Source organism: Vanacampus margaritifer, chromosome 8 (assembly GCF_051991255.1).
Source record: "Vanacampus margaritifer isolate UIUO_Vmar chromosome 8, RoL_Vmar_1.0, whole genome shotgun sequence".
NCBI lineage: Eukaryota > Metazoa > Chordata > Actinopteri > Syngnathiformes > Syngnathidae > Vanacampus > Vanacampus margaritifer.
The window spans coordinates 7,006,877-7,032,734 of NC_135439.1; the positions used below are offsets into that span (position 1 = coordinate 7,006,877).

The window sequence follows — 25,858 nt, forward strand, 5'->3', positions numbered from 1 at the left end:
TCTCCTGAAGGGAAAAAAAAAGAAGTTTATTTGTTTCTACGGCGGATTGCACCGTAGTATGTCTGTCACTAAGCTACATAGTGGTAATTCCTCTTTGTTTAGGTTTAATTTGACAGTAAAATTAATATGGGAGTGGTGTGAAGCCCCTTTTTTGATGATGTCTATTTAAAGTGGAGGAAAATCTGTCAAAAATAGTGTATACAGTTTAAAAGAGGATTTTTGTTGTTGTACCCCTGTTAAATAAGGTGTGTCGCCTTGGTCAAGCTTTGGTCCAAGTAGCTGAGGGGCCCTGCGAGGACTTTGACAGCCTCCGATCCTTTCCCCTGAAGCACCGCCATGTGAAGGGCTTGAAGCAAGGCAGGCTGAAAAAATAAGACAATAGTTACAAACAGAGGAAAATGACTTTTTCTCTTTGCTGGGTCTGAGAGCACAATTGGACGATTATTATTTACACAATTTAAATCCCCACTGGCAGCGACAACACGCTAAAGCACAGTAAGAGGATTTAGCAGGCAAGAATGTGCAGACGCAGTAACTGAAAATCATTTGCATCTTTCTGAGGGTTTAGTGCTTTGTACAACTGCAAAACTGAAAAGTCTGCTGTTTAACAACGAGAAGCCTACCTGGAGATCCGTGGCCTCCCATTCCAGCCACTGATCGCAAGTTTCGCTGCACTCTTGTCCACTCACTTCAAACATGTATCTAAGAAAACAACAAATGTGAGCATAATTGAGATCCTATGGAATAAATGCAATTCACTGAGCAGGCAGAACCGTAAATTACTGACCGGCATATGGCATTGGGGCTGAAAAGGTGCTGTCCATTAGGAAGGAGCAGGACTGGTAAAGAGGAATGGCTCAGGAAGGGCACTAGTTTCTCTGAAAAAGAACAGTTATAAAAAATTAATTAAAAAAACACTCCCCCCAAAAAAGTGAATTCTGCCAAACTTAAGAGGCAGACATTTTGTTTGGGCTTTTTTTGTAATAGAATTAATAATTTAATTCCTATCATTTTGTTGTACATACTTCAGAGATGGACAAGTGTAGTTGATTCAGTTTTATTGGCTGCACAGCGCTAACTTCTGATAACCTAGATTGCTCAGTGAAGTTGTCAATGAGTTGTCATGGTAACAAAAGCCGGACTTATTACTGGCTCAACAGTTTATGAGGCAGGTCATAACGTCGCTCATTTGCACAAGACTTGTAAAATTTCAAAATCAATGCATGATTTGTCTCCTTTAAAATATTAAGGAAAAATGCAGATGCATTATTTTTCATATGGCACAGTGGCATGCCAGATGGTGGTGGCTTAATGCTTCCCTGGGATCTGGCAGCCGAGGGAACTACAAACATCTGGGATGAGCAGTCCAATCGGGGGTGGGTTGATGAATGATAATGCAGATATTTGCTCGACTTGTTCTTCCACATCTCACAATTTTTATGATGTTGTTCAAACACGTTTTTACATGACTGGCTGACTGACAGACTACCACAAGTCAAACCCGGCTGATGAGTTTTTCTTAGGTTTAGATCAGTGGTGTCCAAACTCGGTCCTCGGGGGCCGGTAGTCCTGCAGGTTTTGGAGGTTTCCCTGCTCCAACGCACCTGTTTCAATCAACAGGATTGTTATCAGGCTTAGTAGAGCTTGCTGATGAGCTTCAGCTGTGTTGGAGGAGAGAAATATCCAAAACCTGCGGGACTACCGGCCCCCGAGGACCGAGTTTGGACACCACTGGTTTAGATGGAAAATTTAACATTAGAAACTGACAACATATAAATAATGCTTGCAACTAACGACAACAACAAAAATCTTGAATAAGGCCATATGGGGAATATCTTGCTTCTCCGATCTGTTAAGTCACTGCTGTCTTTTTTTCCATCTTATGAGTGAGTCCCCAACATCTGTACCAATGGTGACTTTCTCTATTTAATGTTTTAAGCTCTGACGTCTCCCATGGAGATCGAAAAAAAGTAGCATGCAAGGAGTGCATTTACATTATAGTGCCAAGTACAGATATATGTGTTCAAATGTAACTCGTAACAGTACAAATTCGTCAGAAAGATAAACACACTTGAACAAGCCACAACAAAGTATTTGTACTTTACTTCCCATCAATGCATAGCTTAATGCAGTAGAATGCAAACAAGAATGGTGACGTCATCCACGTCGTCGACTTGCAACATGGTTCATGCCGCTGATATTGATTGACAGAAGCAGCAATGAATGGCACGAGACAAGCTAGCTTACGTGGCCCCAAACCGCCATTTGCATGAAAACTCAGCTCAAACGAGACCAAAACCCACAGCTAGTCAAACGAGTATTTAAGTTAAATATGACACTTGTCTTGTTATAACCGGCGAGTATTGTTAAGTTTTAAGTTTCCCCCTTACCTTGGTGGTTGACAAACTGGACGTCACACTGCACTCCGGCTACTTCTAAAGCAGACAACACTTTTAGGCAGTGTGGGTTGCCCTCGCTCACAAACAGCTTCATTTGACCGTTGAATGGTGACTTGGTTCGGGGAATGTCTACTTTTAAACACGCTAAAGTGGCAAATTTTTGACAACTTTGCCGGTAAGTGCGGCCCACGCACACACGCTGATGCAAGGCGATTGCGCGTCACTGACTAATGGCGGATTGTAGTTTTTTAGAATAGCGTCTGTATAGGGGTTTACACAGTTGGAGACTACATCTCCCACAAAGCATAGTATCGCTACGAAATTAGCGAGGTTAGCCTGGTTTAAAGTATACATACGCACAGCCGGGCGGTGTTTGTTTCGCTGCCTTCCTCTGAACCTCGTGTCACAGCACTGCTCGTCCGCGGAATCTGATTGGATGAATGTAAAACCATATCGCACGAGTTTGGCCAATCAACATCAGGGAAACTCGTGCAGCTCAAGCTATATCTTTTTTTTCATCCGCTTAAAGAGCTCGCAGGAGGCAACAACAATCACTGAACCGGGCAACTTAAGTGCTCTCACATGCGACTGTTATTACGCTGCAAAAAAGTGCCAGACGGAGTTATACATAGTCGCCTAAATGATTTATGGCGTCTACCGAGGATTAATGTGCACCGAAAAGAGCATAGCAAACTAACCAAGAAGACGCGGCAACTCTCCCATAAACAAACATTACCTTGCTGCAAGGTGAGTGTTGACGGTTCTCTTACACATGCAAAACCACATTTGCGGTTTGAAATTTTGTACTTTCATCAGATAGAAAATACTTTTCTGCCTTATTAATCCAATAAACTATACAGTATTTTTTTTGCAAAGTGTCTTATACATTAGGCGAGCTTACTGAAACGTATCATATGGTGTATTAGCAGTATAGTTTATTGAAATGTACCATATGCTGTATTGTTTTTTTTTAGGTTTATGCAGATTTAGTTGACAATATTCATTGTTATTCACCCATATGTCTTCTCAGTTGCATCTACAACACTAATTCCATGTTGAGACATTTTCAATGTTTCGTGTTGTGATGCTGTTTAAATCGGTTCAGATCCATTACACGTTTTTAAAGTTGATTTGAGCCCATAAAACAATGATAAAATATCAATATACAGTCAGAGTAGCCACTGCCAGAAAAAAGCTGTAGGCCACTGCTGTCACTATTGATCCACCACTATGTCAGCTACTAGCTGGTAGACAATATACAAATCACAAAACATGTTTCCACATCAAATAGCCATCAAAACAATTTTCTCAAATGCTTGAACCTGCCACCACATCCTGTGGAAACACATTTCACTCTAACAATACTTTTCTTTCTTTTTTTTTCTTTTTTAAAGCGTGCGAAGCGCATTAGATCTGGCCCAGCAGGCTAAACTTCTCTTGCCTTAAAAGGGACATACAATGGGGGGAAATATATATTTGTAATGTTTCTATACAAATGATGTCTTTGGAATGCCTGCCCACCACTCAAGTGTGAAATTTACCAACCAAGTAAATTTTCTTTTCTGCATATTTCTAAATATGTACCCTGATAGTAAACATTTTGCACTGACACCCTACTGTAGGTAAATATTAGTGGGGCTAACATAATTATCAGCCCCATTCCAGGTTTCTACACTAATGACATGTAGGCTAGGATGGTCAAAGTTCCAGGGCAAAAGAACAACTTTGACGCAGTGGCCAAAGTTAAAATATAGGCAGTGCTGAAGTGTTAGCATAGATTAGCATGAGTTAACAGTGTTTCCAGCACTAGCTTCTGGTATTAATGCTATAATAATGTTCAGCTAAATTCTCTTGGGTTTGGTGGTTATTTGTGTCTGGACATGTCAAGTGACAAGGACATGCGGGCAGGAGAGGCAGTGCCGCCCTGTCTGCCCCCTCACCTGCATGTGAAAAGATTTTTTTTTTATGTAAAAGAAGAAAATTACTGTGATTACATTAATTTATTTTCCATTTTAGTTTAATATGAAATGTCTTCGTTGAATGTTACAAAAATGACAGCTGTCCGTTGTCTCCTCCATGTTAGTATCCCTGACAAAAAACCCGTCGAGTGATGCATTGCAAATTTGAGTTTGTTTCGTAACCACGCTTAAGTTTATGCAAAGCAGGAAATTTGATGTCTCCCTTTTTGGCCAGCCTGGTGACAACGCACCGTGGTGGCAGGAAAGATTATTCTGCAGTCGCAACCCTGCTGATTAAAAAATGCCCCCGTTGTACCACGCGCCGTATTAGCAGGGAGCCCGCAAGTTTATGCTGTAATTACTGCGGTGGGCTCCACGGCGCAGTGTCACAGAGGTTTAGAGGCTGAAGTGCTTTGCATGGTGCTGTGTCACTAGTCAGATTATAGTGCAGCTCCGGGATATTTGTGCAATAGAGGGAATTGTGCTGTGTCTACTAAAGGAGTGTCCTTGCTTGCATGCTATCAGCTGTGTGGCTAGAATACAGGGACACATTTTAGTTTGCTACATACGTACTTGTAATTGTCATTTTTATTCCTGTTCATTTCCATTCACACTTAGGTCAGTGTTGTTGTTGTTTTACCATTGTCAAGTAACTGCTCATAGTAACTGTCTATATCAGATTATGTACTGCAGGTCTTTTCAAACGGTATTAATAGTTTTCCTCTTGGCTATTTCTTAATGGTTGATTAATTCTTGAAGTTTCAGAGAAATGGGACAGTAGTGCCTTGAGATACAAGTGACTCAACTTACCAGTTGAAGTTTACTGTCAAACCAAACATAAAACAAAGATAATTTACATGTATTTTAAACAACCATATAGAATTGGCCTTTATGCTAACAAGCAATGCAAAACACCATTGCAGACTCATGTCGGGATTCGTTCAAGGTTGCAGTGTTTCCCAAATGTTCTCTATATAATCTTAATGGTTCTTTAATAGTCTTCATGGTCTTTGTTGTCCCAAGCACATTTTGAACATGTTAAATTTACAACTGTTGATTTCACGTCAGGGTTTGTTCAAGGTTTCAGTGTTTCCTAAATGTTCTCTATATAGTCTTAATAGTTCTTTAACAGTCTTCATGGTCTTTGTTGTCCCAAGCACATTTTGAACATGTTAGATTTCTTCGTGACAAGAAAGACTGTTAAGAGAACCATCAAGACTGTTTAGGGAACGTTTTGGAGAGGCCGCGACCTTGAATGAACCCTGACGTTAAATCAATATTCGTCGCAAATGTTCGCCCCTCAGTTGGATGTGGGCTTTAACGGGCAGTTGGGACTGTCTGTATGTACTTTATGTACGTTCTGCCCCCAGGTGCCTAAGGCACGTACACCAGAAGGAGCTGCACAATCACAATTAATTACTAATGCACAAACTGTTTAATTATTTACAGTCATTTTTATTAGGTTATTACTGTAAGTTTTTATAATGTACACTATTTTAGAATGATGGGGACGCTTATTTCTATTCATTTCATTGGGGAAAGATGATTGTTTAATTGATGAATGGTTTTTGAGTTATGAAATGAATTAAAGCTGTTTCCCAAGGCACCACTGTGTTTATATTATTCCCATTACTGGTAGTTTTGTTGTTGTTTTACTTGTGGACTTTCTTTTGTGTTAAACAAATTGGTGGACCATCACTTTTAAAAGTGCCACTGAAGACTTTTTTTTTTGTGTGTGTGTACCACCTTCCCCGAATTAGTTGCTCTCATATATTTAGGCCTCTTTTTCATTGGTTAGTTAGTAAGCCAGTTGTGATTGAATTGATTTGAATTCTGCTTAGCAACAAGTGGCAAACATACAAAAAGAATCTGGGCGACATATGTTAGCGTTGTAGGACGTTAGTATAATTTTAACGTGTTTTTCAAACTGTTTTGCGTTTGTTTTTTTAAACACGTAAGATTATACCCTCTGAACCCGTCATTGTTCGACGGTGGCGTTCCCTTATTGAACAAGCGCGGTACAACAGTAGGCCTACAAAGGCATCAAAGTTGCGTGTGCTGCTGTGGGAGGTTGAGCGGCTCTTCCTCCTCCTCCTCCTCCTCCCCAACAGTTTCGTGCTCACTTCGGCAGCTCAGTGCTGCGATAAAAAAAAAAAAGTGGGTCTTTGACTTGTCTGATTGCTTTTGACAGCTCACTCTCTTCCCCGGCGGATCAATGGAGCTCGGTGCTCTTCATTAGAAACATCAATGCAGGGCACATCCCCCGAGGCTCAGCGAGGCCTCCCCTTGCACTGCCAAAGCCCGTCTTTGCGTTACTTGAAAAGAGCATTCTTGACATTTCATTTGCTGTAATTTTGTATGGAAAATGTAAACATGAAGCGACATAGATTTAAACTTTTAGAACAACCTCCAAAAATAAAATACAAAAATCAAGCCTTAGAAGGCAGGCTATTTATGACTTGTTCCAGCAAATCATCAGTGTCAGACAATATTCAGTGCATGTGATCAAGAGACTAACATGTAGTGTGAGCTACTCATGCTTGAGGCAGCACAGCAGCCAAGTGCAAAGCATGTCTGCCTCACAGTTCAGGGGTTTGAATGTAAGAGAAGTTTACAAGTTCTCCACTTTTTTATTTTATTTTATTTTTTTAATTATCTGTATATTTGTTTGTATTTGTTTTTAAACTAATTATTAATTATTTTTTAAATTATTTTAATGTATTTATTTTAGGGGTGTCAAAATTAGTGTGTTAAGTTTTAGTTAATTTGAAGTTTCTTTAATGCCAGTAATTTTTTTAACGCGCGATTAATGACCGCCCCTTAGTTGGAAACACACAGCAGACTCGTCCTCGTCAAAATTTAGCCGTAATAAATGTAATCGTGCATATATTTGTGGAGACTGGGGTCAAGCTGTATTTTCCAATTTTAAAAATTTCACAAGTTACTTCATGTTGAAGATGAAGGAAAAATGCACTGAGCTGTCACCGTCTTACAAATGCAATAATGCCATCTAGTGGCAGAAAATGCCCAATAAATCAATATTACACTTTTTTTTTTTTTTACTTAATTTTATGAATTATTATGAAATTACTGTATCAATGACTACCATCCCACTTTGGTTCACATTTTAATGAACATACACAATTTTACAGTTTGTGTATCAATGTAAAATATTGGAGTTACAGTTTATTGACAATGAGGCAGTCAACATAAGTTGACGTGGATACTCTTTATTTACTTGCTGATTATGTGTGGGCTGCTGCCTCCGTGATTTTGAAACATGCTCATGCCTGCAAATTCGCAGCCCGAAATATAGGACAGCCCACCGCGAATTGTCCCGCTCTTCCAGATCTGTTCACACCTATGGACAATTTAGAGTCTTAATTAAAGCGACATGCACGTTCTTGGAAGGTTAGAAGAAGCTGGTATACAAGAAGAAAATCCAAGCAGGTTCATGGAGAACATTCAAATTTCACACGATGAATGAGCCAAAATCCAACCCCGATATCCTAAACATTTCACCTCATTTCATTGTCATTTTCGTATATCTTACAAAAGCAATATCAAGTCCCAGTTGGCTACTACACACAACAAAATGGATGTCATTGCTATTATTCTTTTGAGCCTGCTTGGTAAAAGCCAAACAAGGCCTTGAATGCACTTGCTGCCTTCCCCCAGAGAATTTCAGATACCGCTCTGGTCTGATGGGTAAACGCCGGCCTGTCTGGTTCTTGTTCCTGTTTGCAGGAAGCGGCAACTCTCTAAAGAAGTTTGCTTTTTTTGTCGGCCGCGCACCGGCTGCGGGCTTGGTTATAAACACGGGCGTTGCGTCAGTTTGACGCTTGAAACGGCTGGAAATGATGGCATCGCACATGTGAAGTGTTGTTGTGCGCAGCGAGGTACAAAGAGCAACACATGCCAGAGATGCCGCTTGTTGTCATGACGTCTGTGAGCCAATGACGACCTGGTGTGCCGTCATCCGGCCTCTAATTGGCTCCTTTGGCCGGACGCTATTCAAGAACCCGGCCCACCTGTTTAAGTTTGACACACGCACGCACACACAGATTCCCATACATATTAGGGGCCGTCACAGAGGGAAGTGCAGTGTGTGTTTGAGCATGTCTCTGTGCTCTTGCTCTGATCATCAATAATGCATGGCTTTGGCAGGATGAAAGGCTGTTTTGGCTCGGGGCGCGTGTCTCTTATGGAGAGAGAGACATCACGCCTTCTAACTGTAGCATCCATGCGCAAAGTGAACCGACGCAGGGCGCTCTCTCTTCTCGGAGAACGCACGCCGGTTACATAAATAACATTGACTTTTGGCACGTTTGCACCAAATCAAGTGTATTGATCATGCAATTGCCAGAAGGGAGACAGTCTACTTGCGGCTTGATTTAGAAGGAAGGCAATTGGTCAGTAGAGGACACTAAATATGAAATAATCACTAAAAAATTGCATATCATGAAGACAGTATATGGGGCCAGTATTGTTTTAGACAGACCCACCAAAACTGTGCTCATAATCCTAGACCCTGCATTATTTATCTTGTCACAATTTAAACAGTTCCCAGCTGTTATCTTAACTCATTTACTGCCAACCATTTTCACTGAAGCAACCCCCTTTGCTCCTGGCTGTTTTACTAGATTTTGCAAGGCCCACAAAATGTTTTTTTTTTTTTATTGCTATAAAAACATGGAACCTACCAAAAGAAAGATTAGAGTCTCTTCTTTCATTAGGAAAAAATGTATATTTACGATACGATACGATACGATACGATTCACAAATCTGTTTAAAACAGTGGGGGAAACAGCTTGTTGCAACATGGCCCTGGTTGATCTCTTATACTCTGCTGCCACCTGCTGGCCGTTTTTGTAATAACTATTATTGCTTTATGCCTTCTCTTCAGTTCAGAGGCTGTATCAAAGCAGCAAGTATGCTCTAGCATAAAAAACAAACAAACATAAAAACGTATAAATACGTCTTTGGGAGCACGGTAATATTTAAAATAGAACATGTTTATACGTTTTGTGATATGTCCTTATCCTCCTATCAAGACCCTCTCTTTCCTCCACTGTTGTTTGTTAGCGTTGTTCATTAGCATGTCTCGTTCCTACTGATGCGTTCAGTGCATCATGTTTTTTCGCAGTTCCCTTTGATGTAATTTCAAAATAGCTGCCTCCAAAACACAGCCAAGTAGTGCACCACAGTGGAAAAGGTAAGGTAGGTGACCGACCAACTTGCACCTATCAATAATCACAGACACGGCTGATAGCCTTTGCATGTGTACACAACATCGAAATAATCCTTATTCACATGGACCTGCAAAAAGAAGTGAAAAAGATGTCATATAATCTCAACCTTTTCTTGCCGTTCAATGTAAGTCCAAAGTTAGTTTTACTTGATTTGTTTTTGTTTGCAGTCATTGCATCAATTCAATATTCTAACATTGTGTGTGTGTGTGTGTGTGTGTGTGTGTGTGTGTGTGCGTGCGTGCGCGCGTGCGTGCGTGTGTGTGTGTGTGTCATGGAAGCCTTTGATGTTCCTCATTCACTCATGCTTTGCCGCCCCCCACCCTCCACCCATGTCTCTTCTGGCTTTGAAGACCTTGATTATTCAAGCTGCCCTCTTTGCATTTCAAACATATGGAAAGACAACGGCTATGACGCAGCAACACATTTCTTACTTGCTTCCTGCCAAACTGGCAGTTTTATGTGATTCGTTGAAGGATTTTTAGAAATGTTCATGGTATGCACTCCGTCGAGATATATAGCATCCGGCATCATGAAGTGCTTCAATGTAGACTCTTTTCCAGTGAGCTTTCATCATTATCCCATTTTGAAGGAAGGATTTCAAACTAGTTTTGATCTTTTTATAGCTAATATAAATCAGAAATTAATCAAATGTAACTTTAAACCACTAAAACATGTTTTTCTGTTCAGAAATAAAAGTACATCACCGTAATGTGACATCAAGAAATAGTAATGTTGTTGTCTATTACGATTGATTGTCAGTTTTGCTTATTTATCGCAAAGCAAAGCTTCCAGTTTGGATAGAGAACTCGGCATGTTATCAACACTCAGACAAAAGCGACGAGTGAGCTCAATCGCAGACGATTGGTTGCGATTGCTGAGTTCCTTTGCAAGACGGAAAAAGCAATGTGGAGCAGTTGACGGCTCTAAAAGAAAATGACCTCAAATTGGGCTAACTGATGCCCACCGAGATCAAGTCAGAGTCGTGAAGGGTGACTGGAATTAAAGTCAGCTTGCATCTGTTCTGCTGGGCCTTGACTGTGGTTTAGACGGGTGGATTTATACTGTCGATGCAGCACAGTTTGTGAAAATTGGCATTTTGTGTAAAACCCTTGATTGAACTTTCCCCTACTAGATAATCACGTGCCGGGCACATAATGTCCATGCTAATTTGCTAACACGTGAGCAGCCCTGCGTTGCTGATCAATAAGTCAATCAGCTGGCCTGCTGCTTGTTTACTTTTGCTATGGATGCCTTTATTTCTCAATTTAACTGCCTTCCACTCCAATGAGTCAATATGTGCTTTACTTGCATGGCTGCTTAACAGCCAGCTGATGTCTCTTTTTATGTTCAACACAGACAAGAATCAGTTTGGGTTCAATTCACCCATGTTCCATTTGTTTGGATGCCCTCACACCATAAACAAGCCCTGTGCCATCAGCCTTTGGCGCCAGCCCTCATTTTCTCCGACACGTTGTCCATGTCTCTGTCTGGTACCATATGGACTGCTCGCTGCATTTGGGTGTGTGACGCCACGTGAGCCCACTCTACCATATGAAGGTGCTTTTTTTCCCAAAGATTATCATTCATAGCCAATATTTTCTTCTCCAACCTAAAGGTAGCTTTTCTTCTTTTTTTTCCCCGTTTGTATACGCTTGTACTATTTTGTGCTATTTTTCTCATTTACTTTTGGTGCCCATAAATGTCATGACTGATTAACTGGATTCAACAAATGAATAAGAGAGACTGCTATTGTAACATGCTACTCATAATCCTTGTACAGCTGGTTTAATATGCCCACCCATTCATTTTCTATCCTTATAGGGTTGTGGGGCTACCCCTTACACCCTGAACTGTTTTCATTTATTTTAATTGGGCTACAAATTCTGCCTGGAAACAACCATTGTTCAGATTCTGGCGCTATATTTTCCCCTCATGGGAAATTGACAGAGGTGGGTAGTAATGAGTTACATTTACTTGAGAAAAAAAGTACTTCTAAAAGTAGTTTTACCACACAATACTTTTTACTTTTACTCAAATAGTAACGCTCATTTTGGGCTACACTAGACTCGTTACCCGCCGCCCAATTCATACATTAGATTTACCGTATTTTCCCGTAAGCGCTCCGTTTACTGACTGTGTGGGAGAGCATTTCCGCGAACTCTAGTGATGTGGCATTCACAAACGAATCGAGTTTTTTGAACGGGTCTCTATAAAGACTCACATTGAAGAGCCGTTCAAAAAACTCGATTCGTTCGTGAACGTCACATCACTAGAGTCCGCGGAAATGCTCCCAATGCGATCATACTATTTTTAATGGATTATGTGATCTTAACAGATGTAAAAGTGCACAAGCATGCGGCATTTTAATGACCGTGCAATTAAAGTAGTAGATTCATTGGCGATTACGTAATTTGCTCACAAGCTGAGTCTTATCCGGCTTCTTATTAGGCAACAACTTGAGCTGCTGTTGTTTTGGTGCCAAATTTCACACAATAGTAACAGACAATCGCACCACGTTCTGATAAAACTCTACTTTTGCATGTGGAGTGGACTTGTAGGTTCTTTCGACAATATTCGCTTGTTTTGGGAGAGTTAGACCTTGAATAGATTAAGCTTCGGGTAAGAAGAGAGTCACTTCCTGTTTGGGCAGTGAGAAGAGCTTGTATGATTGCTTACTGCTGTATATTTTGGTCTTTTTTTTTGTAAATTGGTCATTGTAGCGGCTGGATTACACCACCACCACAATGTAATAAGAAATGGAAAGATGTTGCTTCCAAACCACTTTGGCCAACTTGAGATATGGGCGCTGTATGGTGGCAGTGAACTCAACTCAATTCACTTCAACTTCACAATAAAAAGAGACTTCGAACAGTTTATTGAAGTTTACCACCAAATGAAACACAATACCGCAAAGCTTTTTGGTTTGCTAGCCTAATACTAACATTAAATAGCATCTGCGTTGCAGGGTTGTCGCTTTTTAAGCAATGGATTGAACACAAATGACGTAGCAACGTGTGTAAATTTAATGTAACAATGCTCACAATCATATATCTTCTGCGAAGAACGGCTAATATAAGTTCCGTACTGATGAGTTGAGAAGAGCTGAGAGGTCTCAATGAACCAAAACCGCCTGACTTTTTCTTATATTGCCCCCAAGGTGGCCAAGGTGGTTTCCTCATTTCATATCAACTCATATCTCAAGGCGTCATTGTATTTACTGTTTTTACTATGATGGCTTTTTTTTTTTTTTTTAATATACTGCATATTTTTTCTACAGAGCCCATGCTAGCCACCTACTACCATTACTGCAGTACATTTATGTTTTAGTGTAATTCACGGCAGCCTAGGATTTGACGCTGTGGGATTATAAAGGTTGAGCCCGTGAACCCTGCCCTCATCACACTGCTGTCACACACAACACCCGGCTTTAGTCATGCACTGACATTCTCACTCTCTTTTTCTTTTCTTTTTTTATAATTATTTCCCATCTTGTCTTAACTTAGCATTTGCCTTGTAATTCTCTGGGATTTCTCTTTCCTCCGCCTCATTTTCTTGCAGCATCATCAGGCCTGATTGGGCCCAAGCCTTGTCACTAAAGGTGCCGATGGATGCCACCCTTGTCCCTTTAGGCTTGTGTCCTGCGTGTGTCCATGCATAGCTGTGATGTTTCTAGTAGAAAGTTGGCCTGGTCTTATGTAAGCAGATCCAAGCCAGTGGAAGTGGAAAGATTCATTCCTTGAAATGTCTCCAAACACATGACTTATTCACACACAGGTGGACCCTCCAAAGTGGAAACACCCCAAAGAGTGGTAACTTTTGCAATCAAAGCCGCATTTCTGGGAAAGTATGGCTCAAAGGTCAAAAGTTGTTGAAATCATCATGTACTTTATGTTGCACCATAAAAAGGTAGCGGTGATGGAAAAGGGGAGTCTTGTGATGATTTGCTGCTTTTTCTCAATGTCACAGCACCGTCATATCCATCTCTGATACATAGTGATGGGCCATTTTAAAATGGTCCTGGAAATGTATGAATAATACAAGAGTCTCTTACAATAGGAAAAAATAAGTTGCCGTTAGCCGCAGCACTCCCATCACTTTAGGACGAATACTTAAGTCTTCTTGAGCCATGCAGCACGTATTAGGGTGTGCCCAGGAACTATTCTTCACGACACGCATGAATCATACAAGTGAAATCATTTAATATTTTACCTCATGGGTTGCCTTAAAAGAGATTTTGTTTGATATGGATGGCTGCTGCAAAATCTGAACTGAAATATGTTATCTTGTGTCAATAAGCAGAGCATGGAAATGAGGTTTGATGACTCGCCATAAAACTGCAAACTGTAGTAACTCCTCAAGGTCAGAGCACAATTATTATTTTTAGTCCTCTTACAATTTCCCCTGTGGTTCTTCCAGAGCATGGAACCAGCCAGGCTCCAGTCTCCTCCCCTGGCCCGCGCTAATCCAACCAGGATCGCCGTCATCCACCATCGGTGCTGTCTTCGCTGAACGAACAGAGAAGAACCATGCTGTCTGGGACATGGAGGCGCTCAATGGGGCACCAGCAGCCTGCTGCGGCGCCGGTGGTAAACGCCAGGGGGGTGACGCTGTGCGGCGTCCCCAGCGGCACGGTGGTTCTCGAGGCCCAATATGATTACAACTACCGTGGTGCTGATGGAAGGCAGGTTTGCATTCGGGAAGGCGAACGGTTCATACTCCTTAAGAAGACCAACGCTGACTGGTGGCAGGTGAGAAAATAGTAAACATAGCCTACAATTCGGATGAACTGCTATCTATGGCATCTGTGGTGTTTAAAACGTATTATTTGCTTCCTTAATGCGCTGTAGTGATTGGCCGAACAGGTAATTAAGAGCTAATATATTGACTCCAAACCAAATGGCTCACTCTGTGTTTGTGCTAGCATGCTAACTATTAACTAGCTAAAGATATAGTGACCAGATGTTGCGGTTTTCGGACAGTCCCGCTTGAAACATTACGGGACAGTCCCCATTTTGTGCCTTGTGTCCCGACGGATTTTCACCAGCCCCATTGTTTTGCATTTTTACACAGATCCCATCCCAGAGCCTGTTTAAAAAATAATAATAATAATTTAAGACGAGTCAGCAAGCTAATTCATGGTCCATGTGTATGTCAATCACACAGTTGTCATAGCGATTCATACGATGAGCCATTTAAAATGGTATTTAACTGTTAAATTCCCTCCTATTTACTTTTACATTCAAGTTTGCGTCATACCGGAAATAAAATTACTTGCTACCTGCTTCCGTGTCTAAGAATCCTATTGTTTCTATTTAGGACTGCAAAATATGCTGTGAGTGTATTGACTTGTTTAGCGATATTGAACTGTCAACCAAGATAGCATTTAGCATTAGTTAAAGCAATAACACAACCATCAGTCAACAGGTTGACTAGCGATTAAATTTGCTATAAATCATTCCGGGTGAGAATTTATGGTAGATTTGATTTTCAGTAAAAATGTCTGATCACGGTTTAAAATGTTTAAAATCTGGTCACCCTAGCCAAATAGTTTTAAAGTTGCTCTATGTAACAATTTGCCCAAAACAAATGGGAGTACAAGTTCACACCTTCATACATTGCAGTTAATGTAATATGTAAAATGCTAATCGGAATATTTTGGCCAAGTAACATTACTACGACGGCGTATTAGGGCCATGTAAAAAAATTTTTTTAAGAGGGTAGGAGCAATATTCAGAGAAAAAAAACTTGAAAATTTGCCACTTTATAAAGTCTCAAATTTGCAAGTTTCTAAAGTGGCAAATTTGCGCGAAAAAAAATCGTAAAGTTGCGAGTTTATAAAGCGGCAAATTTGCGAGTTTAGAAAATGGCAGATTTGCGAGAAAAAAACTCAGAAACTTAGGAGAAATACACATAGCGTATTACTCGAATGTTTGTGCCACTACTTTTCGGTCCGGTTTTCAAATGGAGATAGTAATTGCTTTGCGAGAAAAAACTTGCAAATTTGGCACTTTATATTGCCCCCGCCCTCTAAAAAAAATAAATACATTAGTACTAATACTAGTTAATACGCCGTCGTACATTACAACGATCTGTGTCCACAGCAAATGTTAAAATATGGGTTTGTGTTTGTGGTGTAACAGGTGCGGAGGATAGGGGCTGCAAGTAAAACAAAGCCGCTGTACGTGCCCGCCACATACGTGAGCGAGGTTCCCGTGGCGCCCATGCCATCGCCCCAGCGGCTCATCATCTCGGCTTCACTCAACTCCAACGTCCGCATCCTGCCCCGAGTGGCGCTCACGCCGAGCCCCACACAGGTTGCCTATCACGATCAGCGCCAAGGTAAAGTGAATAAGTGACACCATAACGATTTTTTTCCCTTCTACTACAATCAGAGTTCTTCATCCATTTTTATATACAGCGAGTAAACCCATCTACCGCTCCATGGAGAACCTCAGCTCCAACAGTGCCTTCAGAGGTCTCGACGCCGACGGCAGCACGAGCGGCGTCCGTTTTTCCACCTTCGCGTTCAACTCTTCCGCCTCACGGTCAGGCCACCTGGCGGTCCCCGGGGACGACGCCGCCTCGCAAACGGCGGCATGCAATGCCAGGGTGGTTCCCATGATCACTCGGAGCCAGAGCCAAAGCAACTTGACGGACAATGTGGTGGAGAATCCTTACGACGAGGTGGGCGGCAGCTTCAACAGCCACGTCAACTACAGGCTCCCCAAGAAGTCCTGCAGCCAGTGGGACATGGTGGGATCTTCTGGCAAGAACAACCACCTGCAGGTAAGGACATATTTTCCAAATCGTACAACCTCGGAGGCATTTGAATATATGGAGGTCGTCCATCGAAAATATAAAGTAGGTCGTACTTGAATCTACTGTATTTTATGCTTTTAATCACCAGAACTAGTGCTAGTGTTTAATAGTAATAATAAAAGTAGTATTGCGCTATTACTAGTATGGTATATATCAAAATGTTTAAAGTCCGTTTCTTCTTTGTCCTCCAGTATGATAGACGGACATACTGTAGCTATGGCAGCTGAGGGTGCGTTTCATTCACGGTCTGTGCCTTTTAATAATCCCCCAAGAGAATCAATCATGTCAGTAATGACGTCAGGGCATCCCAGAATTACATCAGAGTCCATGCAAGTCATTTATTCTCTCTCTCTCTCTCCATCTCCCTTCCAACTGAACTCATTGTGTGCTTAATCCCAGTAAGCAGGACATGCTGCTCTTTATCCCTTGAAATTTCTCTCACAAATACAGTTTGTTGGAGTGGAGGAGAGAACTCGCACACTTTACAAATACTAATTCTTTTTCAGTACATTTTTAGATTGTGGATGGTTTCCAACATGTGAAGCTGTCTTTTTAAAGTAGATATAAAAAAACCCCCACGTTTTTAAAGATTTTAATTCCTTTTGCAGGCTAAAACTGTCACCATTATAAAACCTTTATGAATCGTATGGACAATGTTTTAAATAGCATTTTTAACTGTCACACTGATCGTTTGACAGAGGTGGCAAATCCAGGTCCAGAAAGTAAGAACCTTGTCACAGTTTGGCTTTAGCTAGCTCCCTAGCAGGCGAGCATCAAGGGAGCTAGCTAGCTCACTAGCAGGTAAACGAGCACCATGGGAGCTAGCTCGGGAGATAGCTAACTAGCACCTGAGGCTAAATCCAAACTGTGACAGGGTTTTTACTTTCTGGACCTGGATTTGACACCTCTGTCGTTTGACAGGTGCTTGTGGCAAAATATTGTTACTATTAAGAGTTGTGTAATGCAAATCAAATGTAGTTAAATTAATTTCATTACTCATTAAAAAGTAGTTAGCGAGATTGTGATAGTTTTGGATTTTTCATTATGGCTATTTTTTATTTTGCTGCGACTTTTGTTTCCTAAATATATTTAATTTTAATTGGTAGCTTTATTTTTTAGAGGTGGTTTGTTAATTTTTATTGTTTTGTTTTTTCTTCTTATGTTTTAGTTTAATATATTAGTTTTAGTTATATGGTATATAATACAGATATAATTACTTTTCATTGTGACTTTTGTTCTCTAAATTTATTTAATTTGAATTGGCAGTTTTAATTATTTTTAGAGCTGTTTTGTTATTTCTTATTGTTTTTTTAATTAAAAAAAATGTTTTATTTTAATGTAATATATGTTTTAGTATTAGTTATATGGTACGAAATAGAACTATGTGGCGAGCGTGCTATCCAGTATATTAACCAATACCGTAGCCAGTCAGTTAAAGAGCAAATACTGTACGTGCCTTGGCTTTATGTCATACAGTAGATAGATGTTCATTTCATGTCCTCCCAATAACCTCGTCTTAATCCACAGTGTGACGTATTATTGCACTGCTTGTTGGATTTATTTGCTATGTGCGTAAATCGCTACAGTTTCACATGAAAGTCACAGGATCAAATTGTGCCACGTTTACATTTGAATACAAATTTCACATCTCACATAATTTCTATGATAATCTCAGTACATTTTTTAAATCATTTATCTGTATGCCATTTCATTTCTCCAGGTCCCGACAGAGTCCTATTTGTCCCAGCTCTCCTGGCAGGACTCACCCCTTTACCATCAACCGCAGGTAGACAGGCGTCCTTTGCAGACAGAGCCCCCGAGTCCGACTCCCGGCCAGCAGCCTCTGCAGGTCATAGACTTGTGGGAGCAGTACGTGGATCCGTCTTCTCTGAGAAGCTACTACGTCAACAGCATCACTAAGGAGAGATCCTGGAAGCCTCCTCGGAGAGCCCGTGGAGGCTCCGGCGCCAACAAGCAGGTTCGCTGTTCATTCTCAACATGTGTTTCATGAAAAGTCTTCTCCAGATTAAGAGCTGGATTCACGGAATTCTCCTGGAGGAGAGGTTAAAAAAGGGTCAGGGTTTAAAGATGAAAGAGTTGTCTCATTTATGTGCTCACTTAATTCGTCTAAATCGGCACTAGAGAGATTAAGAACAACATGTAGTGAGGTTTGTACTTCCAGAAATTGTAGGATTGATGGGACCTTGTCACTAGACACGGGTGATTCCGTTTAATCCCACCTGCGACTGTACATTGCAAATATATCCATGACAATTATGCTAAGGGATATAAATGTATACCAACTGACTATCATAGTTACATTTTTGCATTGAAAGAATGGAGGGTACTGCATGGCTAGGTGGCGCTATTGAGTGATTTTTGTTGTTGCATTTTTCCATTGGATAGCAGTAGTTCCAGTTTTCCATTTATAGGAATGGAGGGTACTGCATGCCTAGGTAGCGCCATTGAGTGATTTTTTTTCTCTCTCAATTTTTCCGTTAAATATCATTAGTTCCACTTTTCTATCTAAATGGAAAGATGACAGATAACACTTTTCCATATAAATTTCATTTGGCTTCAAATTTCACGCGTCTCGGGTTCAAGTGTTCTTTTTATTCATTTATCTTCCAACTACAATTAATACTTTGTAATTTTCACATACCGGTAATTTATCTTTCAATTTACTTCATAAGCATTCAGCTTAACAATCAGCTATTAGCATTCAGCTTTCAGCATTCCCACACAATTTTTGCAGAAATTGCACTTAATTTGACTGCCAAAAACGTTAAATAACGTTTAGTAAAATCCTATGGAGGAGTGCCAAAGACGTTAAAAGACGTTTGTTTCAAAACAGAGGTGAAACTAACCATTTTCTGTTGTTGATTACTGAAGAACGGAATAAGGTAGAAACAAACTTTTTTTTTCTGATGAAAGATGAGAGTCCAATCTTTCATTTGGTAGTATGTGTGTTTCCATAGTCCAAACACATAATTTTCTATGGATCTTGAAAGATAAGTCAAAATGCTTAAAATCGGCTGGCACTGGGAACAACCCGTTTCTGAAAAGGTCTGGCAGTCAAAGAGTTAAGTCTAGTTCAAGATGAATTCAAGATGATGCCATTTTATTGTAGTGCTAGTGTTTGTTTTTTTCCCCGTTTTCACAAGCTGTCCTCTTCTCTTCAAGGTCATTCCAGCGCAACCCAAAACGTTACCAAGAGAAACAAGCCATCTGACGTTGCCGCTTTCTGCAACTGGCAATGGTACTATGCACAAGGTAAGCATCCTGCTCATCTAGCCCTCTAAATGCGTTGTTCAACAACACAGACACTAATGAGGTGGGTAGTGTCATGTTGTCATAAAAACCTGCCAAGTGGCTCCATTGTTTGTTGAAAAAGAAATGCACCCAAAGTGTGCGTATGTATGCAACAATGAAATTTTTTCCTCCCTGACATACACAACTTGCCGTTATTTTCATCAGGATTACACAAGAAGGCTCCATAGCCCTGTCTAATCAAAAAGTATGAATACTTTTACATTTTGACAAGGCAAAAGTATGAATATTTTTATATTAGACAGAACTAGAGATGGTTTTGGCGCCATAGCTTCTTTTCTACTTCTTTGGTAGTGGCATTTGTGGGATCTTAGGGCCTCTTCTGAAAGAGCACAACAGCGAATAGGTGAGGTTTTTCATGGAATAACCAGTTAGTGAATGGGTGAATTTGTGAGTAGCAAACTGCGAATAGTACATAGTGTAGATATAAAAAGTCTACACGCTCGTTTAACTGCCAGATTTTTGTGATGTAATAAAAATTTAGACAATACTACATATCAAAACTTATTCTAGCCTTAAATTGGCCTGTAACCTGTACTGTAACTCAATTGAAAAAAAAAAAAAATATATATATCCAAAAGTGAGAGGTGGGTAGTAATCACATGACAGCGTCACTAAGTCTCGACAGACTCACACTGAGGCAAAGTTTCCAAAGTGATTATTTTTTTAATTATGGAACCCAGTCAAAACAACTGAGGGAAAAAGAACATCATCTTATTGTGGTTCTTCTTAAGTGCAAACAAATAGTTTATTTTAAGACAATTTCTTGTGGCCAAAAAATGCTTTCCTTTATTTTATATACATTGAAATGATATTGTTGGCAAATTTGCACAATTCTGTTTAATTTTTTTGTCTAGTCATTCATGCTTAATTTTTTTTTTTTAAATAAAGTTACTCAGTCTTGAAGTATTTTTACTCACTCAAGTAATTATTACGGGGACTGCTTTTTGCTCTATCAAGCTATCTATCTAGCCATCCATCTAGCTAGCTAGCCATCCAGCTAGCTAGCTAGCTCTCTCTCTCTCTCTATATATATATATATATATATATATATATATATATATATATATATATATATATATATATATATATATATATATATATATATATATATATATATATATAGTTGTATGTTTGAAATTATGTCTCATTTTTGTATTGCAGTAACGTAGCGTTTCAACGAGGGCATGCAGACTTTTTATATCCATTGTATATTATTTCTGTAATTTACTGTGTTTATTTTCCCTTGCGAGGATTCCTCTCAAGTGCTTTTACGGCTCTAATGCTCCACAGTGTGCTCAGTGGCTGGTTGGGAATGTTGCAACAATGTTTTAATTAGGCTCCCTCGCAATAATCATGAGTTATTAACGACATTATCATAATTCATGCGCCACTGTGTGCTTAGACAAATAGCCGGGCTTCTACATGCCTAAAATAAAGCAAGAGTGAGATAAAGTATTAACATTAGCGAGCCTCCGAAGTCATTGTCAGGCTCATCCAGAGTGCACTGAGGCTCTAGACGAGCGCTCCGCACCAGATTAAGAGCCCGGCTAAATTAAAAAGTAGGATTACATCTCTGTAGTTGCCCCATCATTGCTGACTGACTCTAACTGCCCCCGTGACGCATTTACGGCGGGCTAATCCCCCCGCAGGGAATAATGAGGTAATGCTTCTTTGATCGGATGCGGACCAGCGGAAGCCATTAGACCCCGTGGGTATTTTAAAACCCAAAATATTGCTACATCTAAATCACTCATCTGACTTGAAACTCCTCATGACCCCCGCAGATGTAACTCAACACTTTATGCAGACACACAATGTCGTGTTTTGGGGTTGATTTAGCATCATTTAAATAGGATGAAATGGTAAATGCCATATCAGCGTTGGCATCTACATGATCTTTATTGTCCTAAATGAGCGTTTAGCGTCTTCTGGTTGCATCATGCTTGCATCAGTATTGTATCAATGACTATAACGCTCATGAAAAATACATTGAATGGAGAGAAAAAAAAAGCGCCATCAAAGGCGTGATTTCCCCTATCAAGGTAGTGCGAGGTACTTTGACCCATATATGTCGCTTTACATTCTGCAGTGCATGTGGCAACCAAGCAGGAGTTCAGCCAAATGCAATGTACTATGGATGTGTGTCACATAACTCAATAATAATAATTCATAGTCAACATGTTTTTTTCAAACCTCGTTAAGTGGAGCACTCTACTGAATTAATATATTGTATGTAGTGTACTGTTGCTCTATTATTCCTACATATATGCAAATGTCTAAATGACTGCTTAGTGTCTGCTCTATTGTACAGTGGTAGCTTGACTTTTCAATAACCCCATGTCAAAAGTCACGTGTAAAAGCCACTCTTTTTATTTTTATAAAATAGGCCATACAGTATTTATTCAAGGATTCCACTTTATTGACAGTAAGTTCATCCCATCCTTCCAATGGAAGCCCAAATCAATAGCACATTGACAGCTGCATTGAGATCAGTACTTAAAATTAAATTGGAATAAAGGATTAAGATTCTGTGTATCAGTAGCTTGCATTGCCCACATGCCCGTATGAACTCCCTACAGTCATCAGTCAGTCCTGTCCAAGATGATGCAGAGATACAGAGGCTTTTTTTTTTAATTCGGCGCAGTCAAATCAAATCAATACAGTATTCCGGATAGCATTAACTTTTTCCTTAAAGTTCAACAAACTCCATTCATTGAACAGTTTTGCTTCTTACACCCCCTCCCCCCTTCTACACATTGTATTCTGATTAATATTGAGTTTGTGGAATAAGCAAAATACACCTGTTTTTATCCATCCCAGGAGGCGGCCATTTTGTCACTTGCTGTCGACTAAAAATGACATCAAAGTTGCTCAGGGCTCAGGTAACGACCAATCGCTTATCTGCTTGTGATTACGGTTCACATGTTTTCTGAATTTGGTCATGAGACATTCACAAGCAGAGCTGCGATTGGTTGTTACCTGAGCCCTGAGCAACTGTGATGTCATTTTGAGTCGACAAGTGGCAAAATGGCCGCCCCATGAGATGGATAAAAACAGATGGATTTTGCTGCTTAACTCATATTCCACAAATGCAATATTACAATTAATCTCCTTTAACTTAAAAATGACCAAAAAAAAAAAAGAGTTAGCCCACTATCAGTATCTCATATGGAATTTGAGGGAACTCTCCTTTTGGCATTTCTGTTACTATAATAATTTAAATGGAAAGTTCCGCAAAAACAGGTGGATTTTGCTGCTTAACCAATATTCTCCAAACCCAATATTAATTTGAATACCACGTTTAGACTAGAACGTATTGTAAACAAAAAAAATTTGATTGACTGCCCCTTTATCAGAAAAAAGCCACCTGTTTTTTTTTATCCATCTCAAGGGGCGGCCATTTTGCCACTTACTGTTGACCGAAAATGACGTCACAGTGGCTAAGGGCTCAGGTACCAAATATCACGGTTCACCTGTTTTGTGGGATTCGCAAGCTCAGCCCATAGGCACTGTGATGTCATTTTCAGTCAACAAACAGCAAGTGGCAAAATGGCCGCCCCTTGATATGGATAAAAACAGGTGGATTTTGCTGCTTAACTCATATTCCACAAACGCAATATTACAATTAATCTCCTTTAACTTAAAAATGACCAAAAAAAAAAAAAAGAGTTAGCCCACTATCAGTATCTCATATGGAACTTGAGGGAACTCTCCTTTTGGCATTTCTGTTACTATAATGGAAAGTTCTGCACAGGTCAAGCGTTGGCACCATGCATGCTGTTTCATTACGGCAGCCGTGGTAATGTCGCCCACGTCACCGCGGCAGAGTTGAGTGCGTGCCTTCCTGCTTGTGCTGCTGTACGTGCTGATAAAAGCAGCTTCCCTTTTTCGATGGGGAAGTAAAGGCAACCCAGCAAGGAAGAACAGCCGAGACAGTTTGTCCTTTTTTCTCAAATGCGGCATGAAAATGAGGGTCGTTGTGACACGCCGCGACGCATAGGACACACAAGCGGCAAGCGCGGCGAGAATTTGGGTCTCGAACGCTCGGTGGTGATGAACACGTTCACAGTAAGTTTTTATTGGGACTGTAAACAGTGAATAATTTCAGCTGCTTGGCTCTGTTCTCATCGGCCTTTCAGTGGGCCCAACTGTGCGTGTGCGTGCGTGTCGTTACGGCGTCTCACCACATTTTTCAGCTGACAGGATGTTTGCGGCACACTTCAAAAACTCTGCTTAAAAAAACATATTCAAAAAATTAATGAAGTGTGAGGAATATTTTACTTGATTTGGCCAAATATGTTCAAACTCTTTCAGAAGCTAACGCTGTTAGCTAATGCTAATCTGCGCATCTAACACTACTCAATGCAGCTGTGCTTACCTTTTGGCTTTAGAGCGGTGTAACATATGTCATCGATAAAATATCTTCTTTTTTGGTCACTTATATGAAAAAAAAATTAAAATGAGCAATTAATAAATTAATCAATTGATAAAAATTATCAATCATGATCATTTGACTGTTTGGCAATACTTTGTCATGTTTGTTTATTTATTTATTTTATTTATTTATTGTAAAGGAGAAAGGTTAGTCAGCCAATTCAATTGATCAGCTGGTTAATCAATCCGCCCCTAGTATTTGCCCAGTTTAAGTCAGCAAATGTTTTTTTCATTTTTTCTTGGACTAAAAATGAAACTTGTCTTTTTTTTTTTTTCTAGCTCTCACCTGATTTCCTGTTTGGGAGCCACCAGAGGAACACAGACGGCAGCTGGCGGATGAAGCAGGTGAAAGTCTGTTCTTTCTCCACACTTCACAGGCAAAAAAAGGGAATGTTTTGAGTGTCACCTTGAATGTCACCTTGCACACGAAAGAAGCGATGACGCTTTGTACCAGCTTTTTTTTTTTTTCAGCACAGTGGGAAGAATTTGTGATTTCTAAGACTTTTGAAAGTGCCACTGCATGAGAAGCTTGACTTATTATTGTGATGGGAGAGTAAATCAGCATGGATCATTTTACGCCCATAGTGGGACTGGGAGATTAATTGTTTTTTTTATCAATTAATTAGATTTTTTTTAGATATTTTTTTTAAGGATAATTTTTTCAATGTGTGTCCCTGCTTATGTGCACTGCTTACACTTTAGAACGGGACAGTGTACAGAAAGAAGTCGTCATGTCACGATATTAGTCAGGTTGTTTTCCATTTGTGCAGTTTGAGCACCCTCTAGTGGCTAGTTTTTTAGTGCAGTTTAATTTTCGCAGGGGATGTTTTGGCCCTTCTATGTTTAATATCCACACTAATCGTCAGATGAAGGGGAACGTAATATGCTTGTGAACGTTTGATTATGTTTTTGTACACTTAGGAACGCGGTTATGTCATTGTGGTGTGCTTTTTTATTTTATTTGTTTATTTAATTAATTTATTTATTTGTTATAAGCAAAAAGGAGGAATGGTTTATTTTTTTCTTTGCTGTTTTTCCCTAACCTACTCCACTGTTTTTCCTTCGCGTGGCTGTAAAAAGAGGACTCAAACTGGTGTTTTTAAGGAGACAACTCACCTCATGAAAATCAATGAGCTCTCACTATTAGCTTTGCAACAGCCGCGTCTCTCCACTGTAGTCCTGCGGAATGCATTCAAGTAATGCCAGCTACACGCTTTAGTTTGCAGGAGATCAGCATTTATGCATATTAAGGTGGTGAAATAGCAACTCATGGTGTTAGGAAGTGTGTGTGTGTGTGTGTGGGGGGGGGGTTACCCAAGCAGCTCTTAGTGCTACATGTTGCATCACAGTGGGGTGGTTTAAAGTCGCTGTTGTAAAGACCTCATCTCAGCTCCTAGTTGCTTAATCTGCCTTGCTTGAAGAGTTGCAAGTTTCTGGGATGTGTGGTGCGATTGTTGTGAGAAGTAGGTTACAGGAATTGGGGAAAGGTACTTAATTATGGCTGCCTTGGCATGTAAAGTTCTTTTTGTGTGACTGTATGTGCATGATTGTACATCATAGCACCCTTCTTTTTTGTGTGTGCGTTTGGTACGGCAAGTGCTCAATGTGGGGAAAAAAAACTAAAAAAACATCACAAGAATTCAAATTAGGGCCAGTAAAGTGA

At 40.1% G+C, this 25,858-nt stretch overlaps 2 protein-coding genes across 4 annotated transcripts in view; one reads left to right on the forward strand and one right to left on the reverse strand.

The window, feature by feature from the left end:
* Positions 1-2,636, reverse strand: part of mars1 (methionyl-tRNA synthetase 1) — a 13,953-nt gene extending 11,317 nt beyond the window's left edge. Inside the window, 5 exon segments of the mRNA XM_077572447.1 lie at positions 232-254; positions 257-362; positions 624-702; positions 788-878; positions 2,391-2,636. Coding sequence (XP_077428573.1) covers positions 232-254; positions 257-362; positions 624-702; positions 788-878; positions 2,391-2,493 — 402 coding nt within the window. The 5' untranslated portion in view covers positions 2,494-2,636.
* A 271-nt stretch (positions 2,637-2,907) lies between these two features.
* arhgap9 (Rho GTPase activating protein 9) overlaps positions 2,908-25,858 on the forward strand; it is a 37,723-nt gene continuing 14,772 nt past the window's right edge. The window contains exons 1-7 of one of the 3 annotated variants that reach the window (XM_077573845.1): positions 2,908-3,146; positions 14,026-14,357; positions 15,750-15,948; positions 16,028-16,395; positions 18,149-18,406; positions 19,612-19,701; positions 24,475-24,540. In XM_077573845.1, the coding sequence (XP_077429971.1) occupies positions 14,136-14,357; positions 15,750-15,948; positions 16,028-16,395; positions 18,149-18,406; positions 19,612-19,701; positions 24,475-24,540 (1,203 nt within the window). In that variant the 5' untranslated portion in view covers positions 2,908-3,146; positions 14,026-14,135. Of the gene's footprint in view, positions 3,147-9,713; positions 9,734-14,025; positions 14,358-15,749; positions 15,949-16,027; positions 16,396-18,148; positions 18,407-19,611; positions 19,702-24,474; positions 24,541-25,858 lie in introns of those variants that run through there. The other 2 variants (XM_077573847.1, XM_077573846.1) reach the window with 2 other exon arrangements.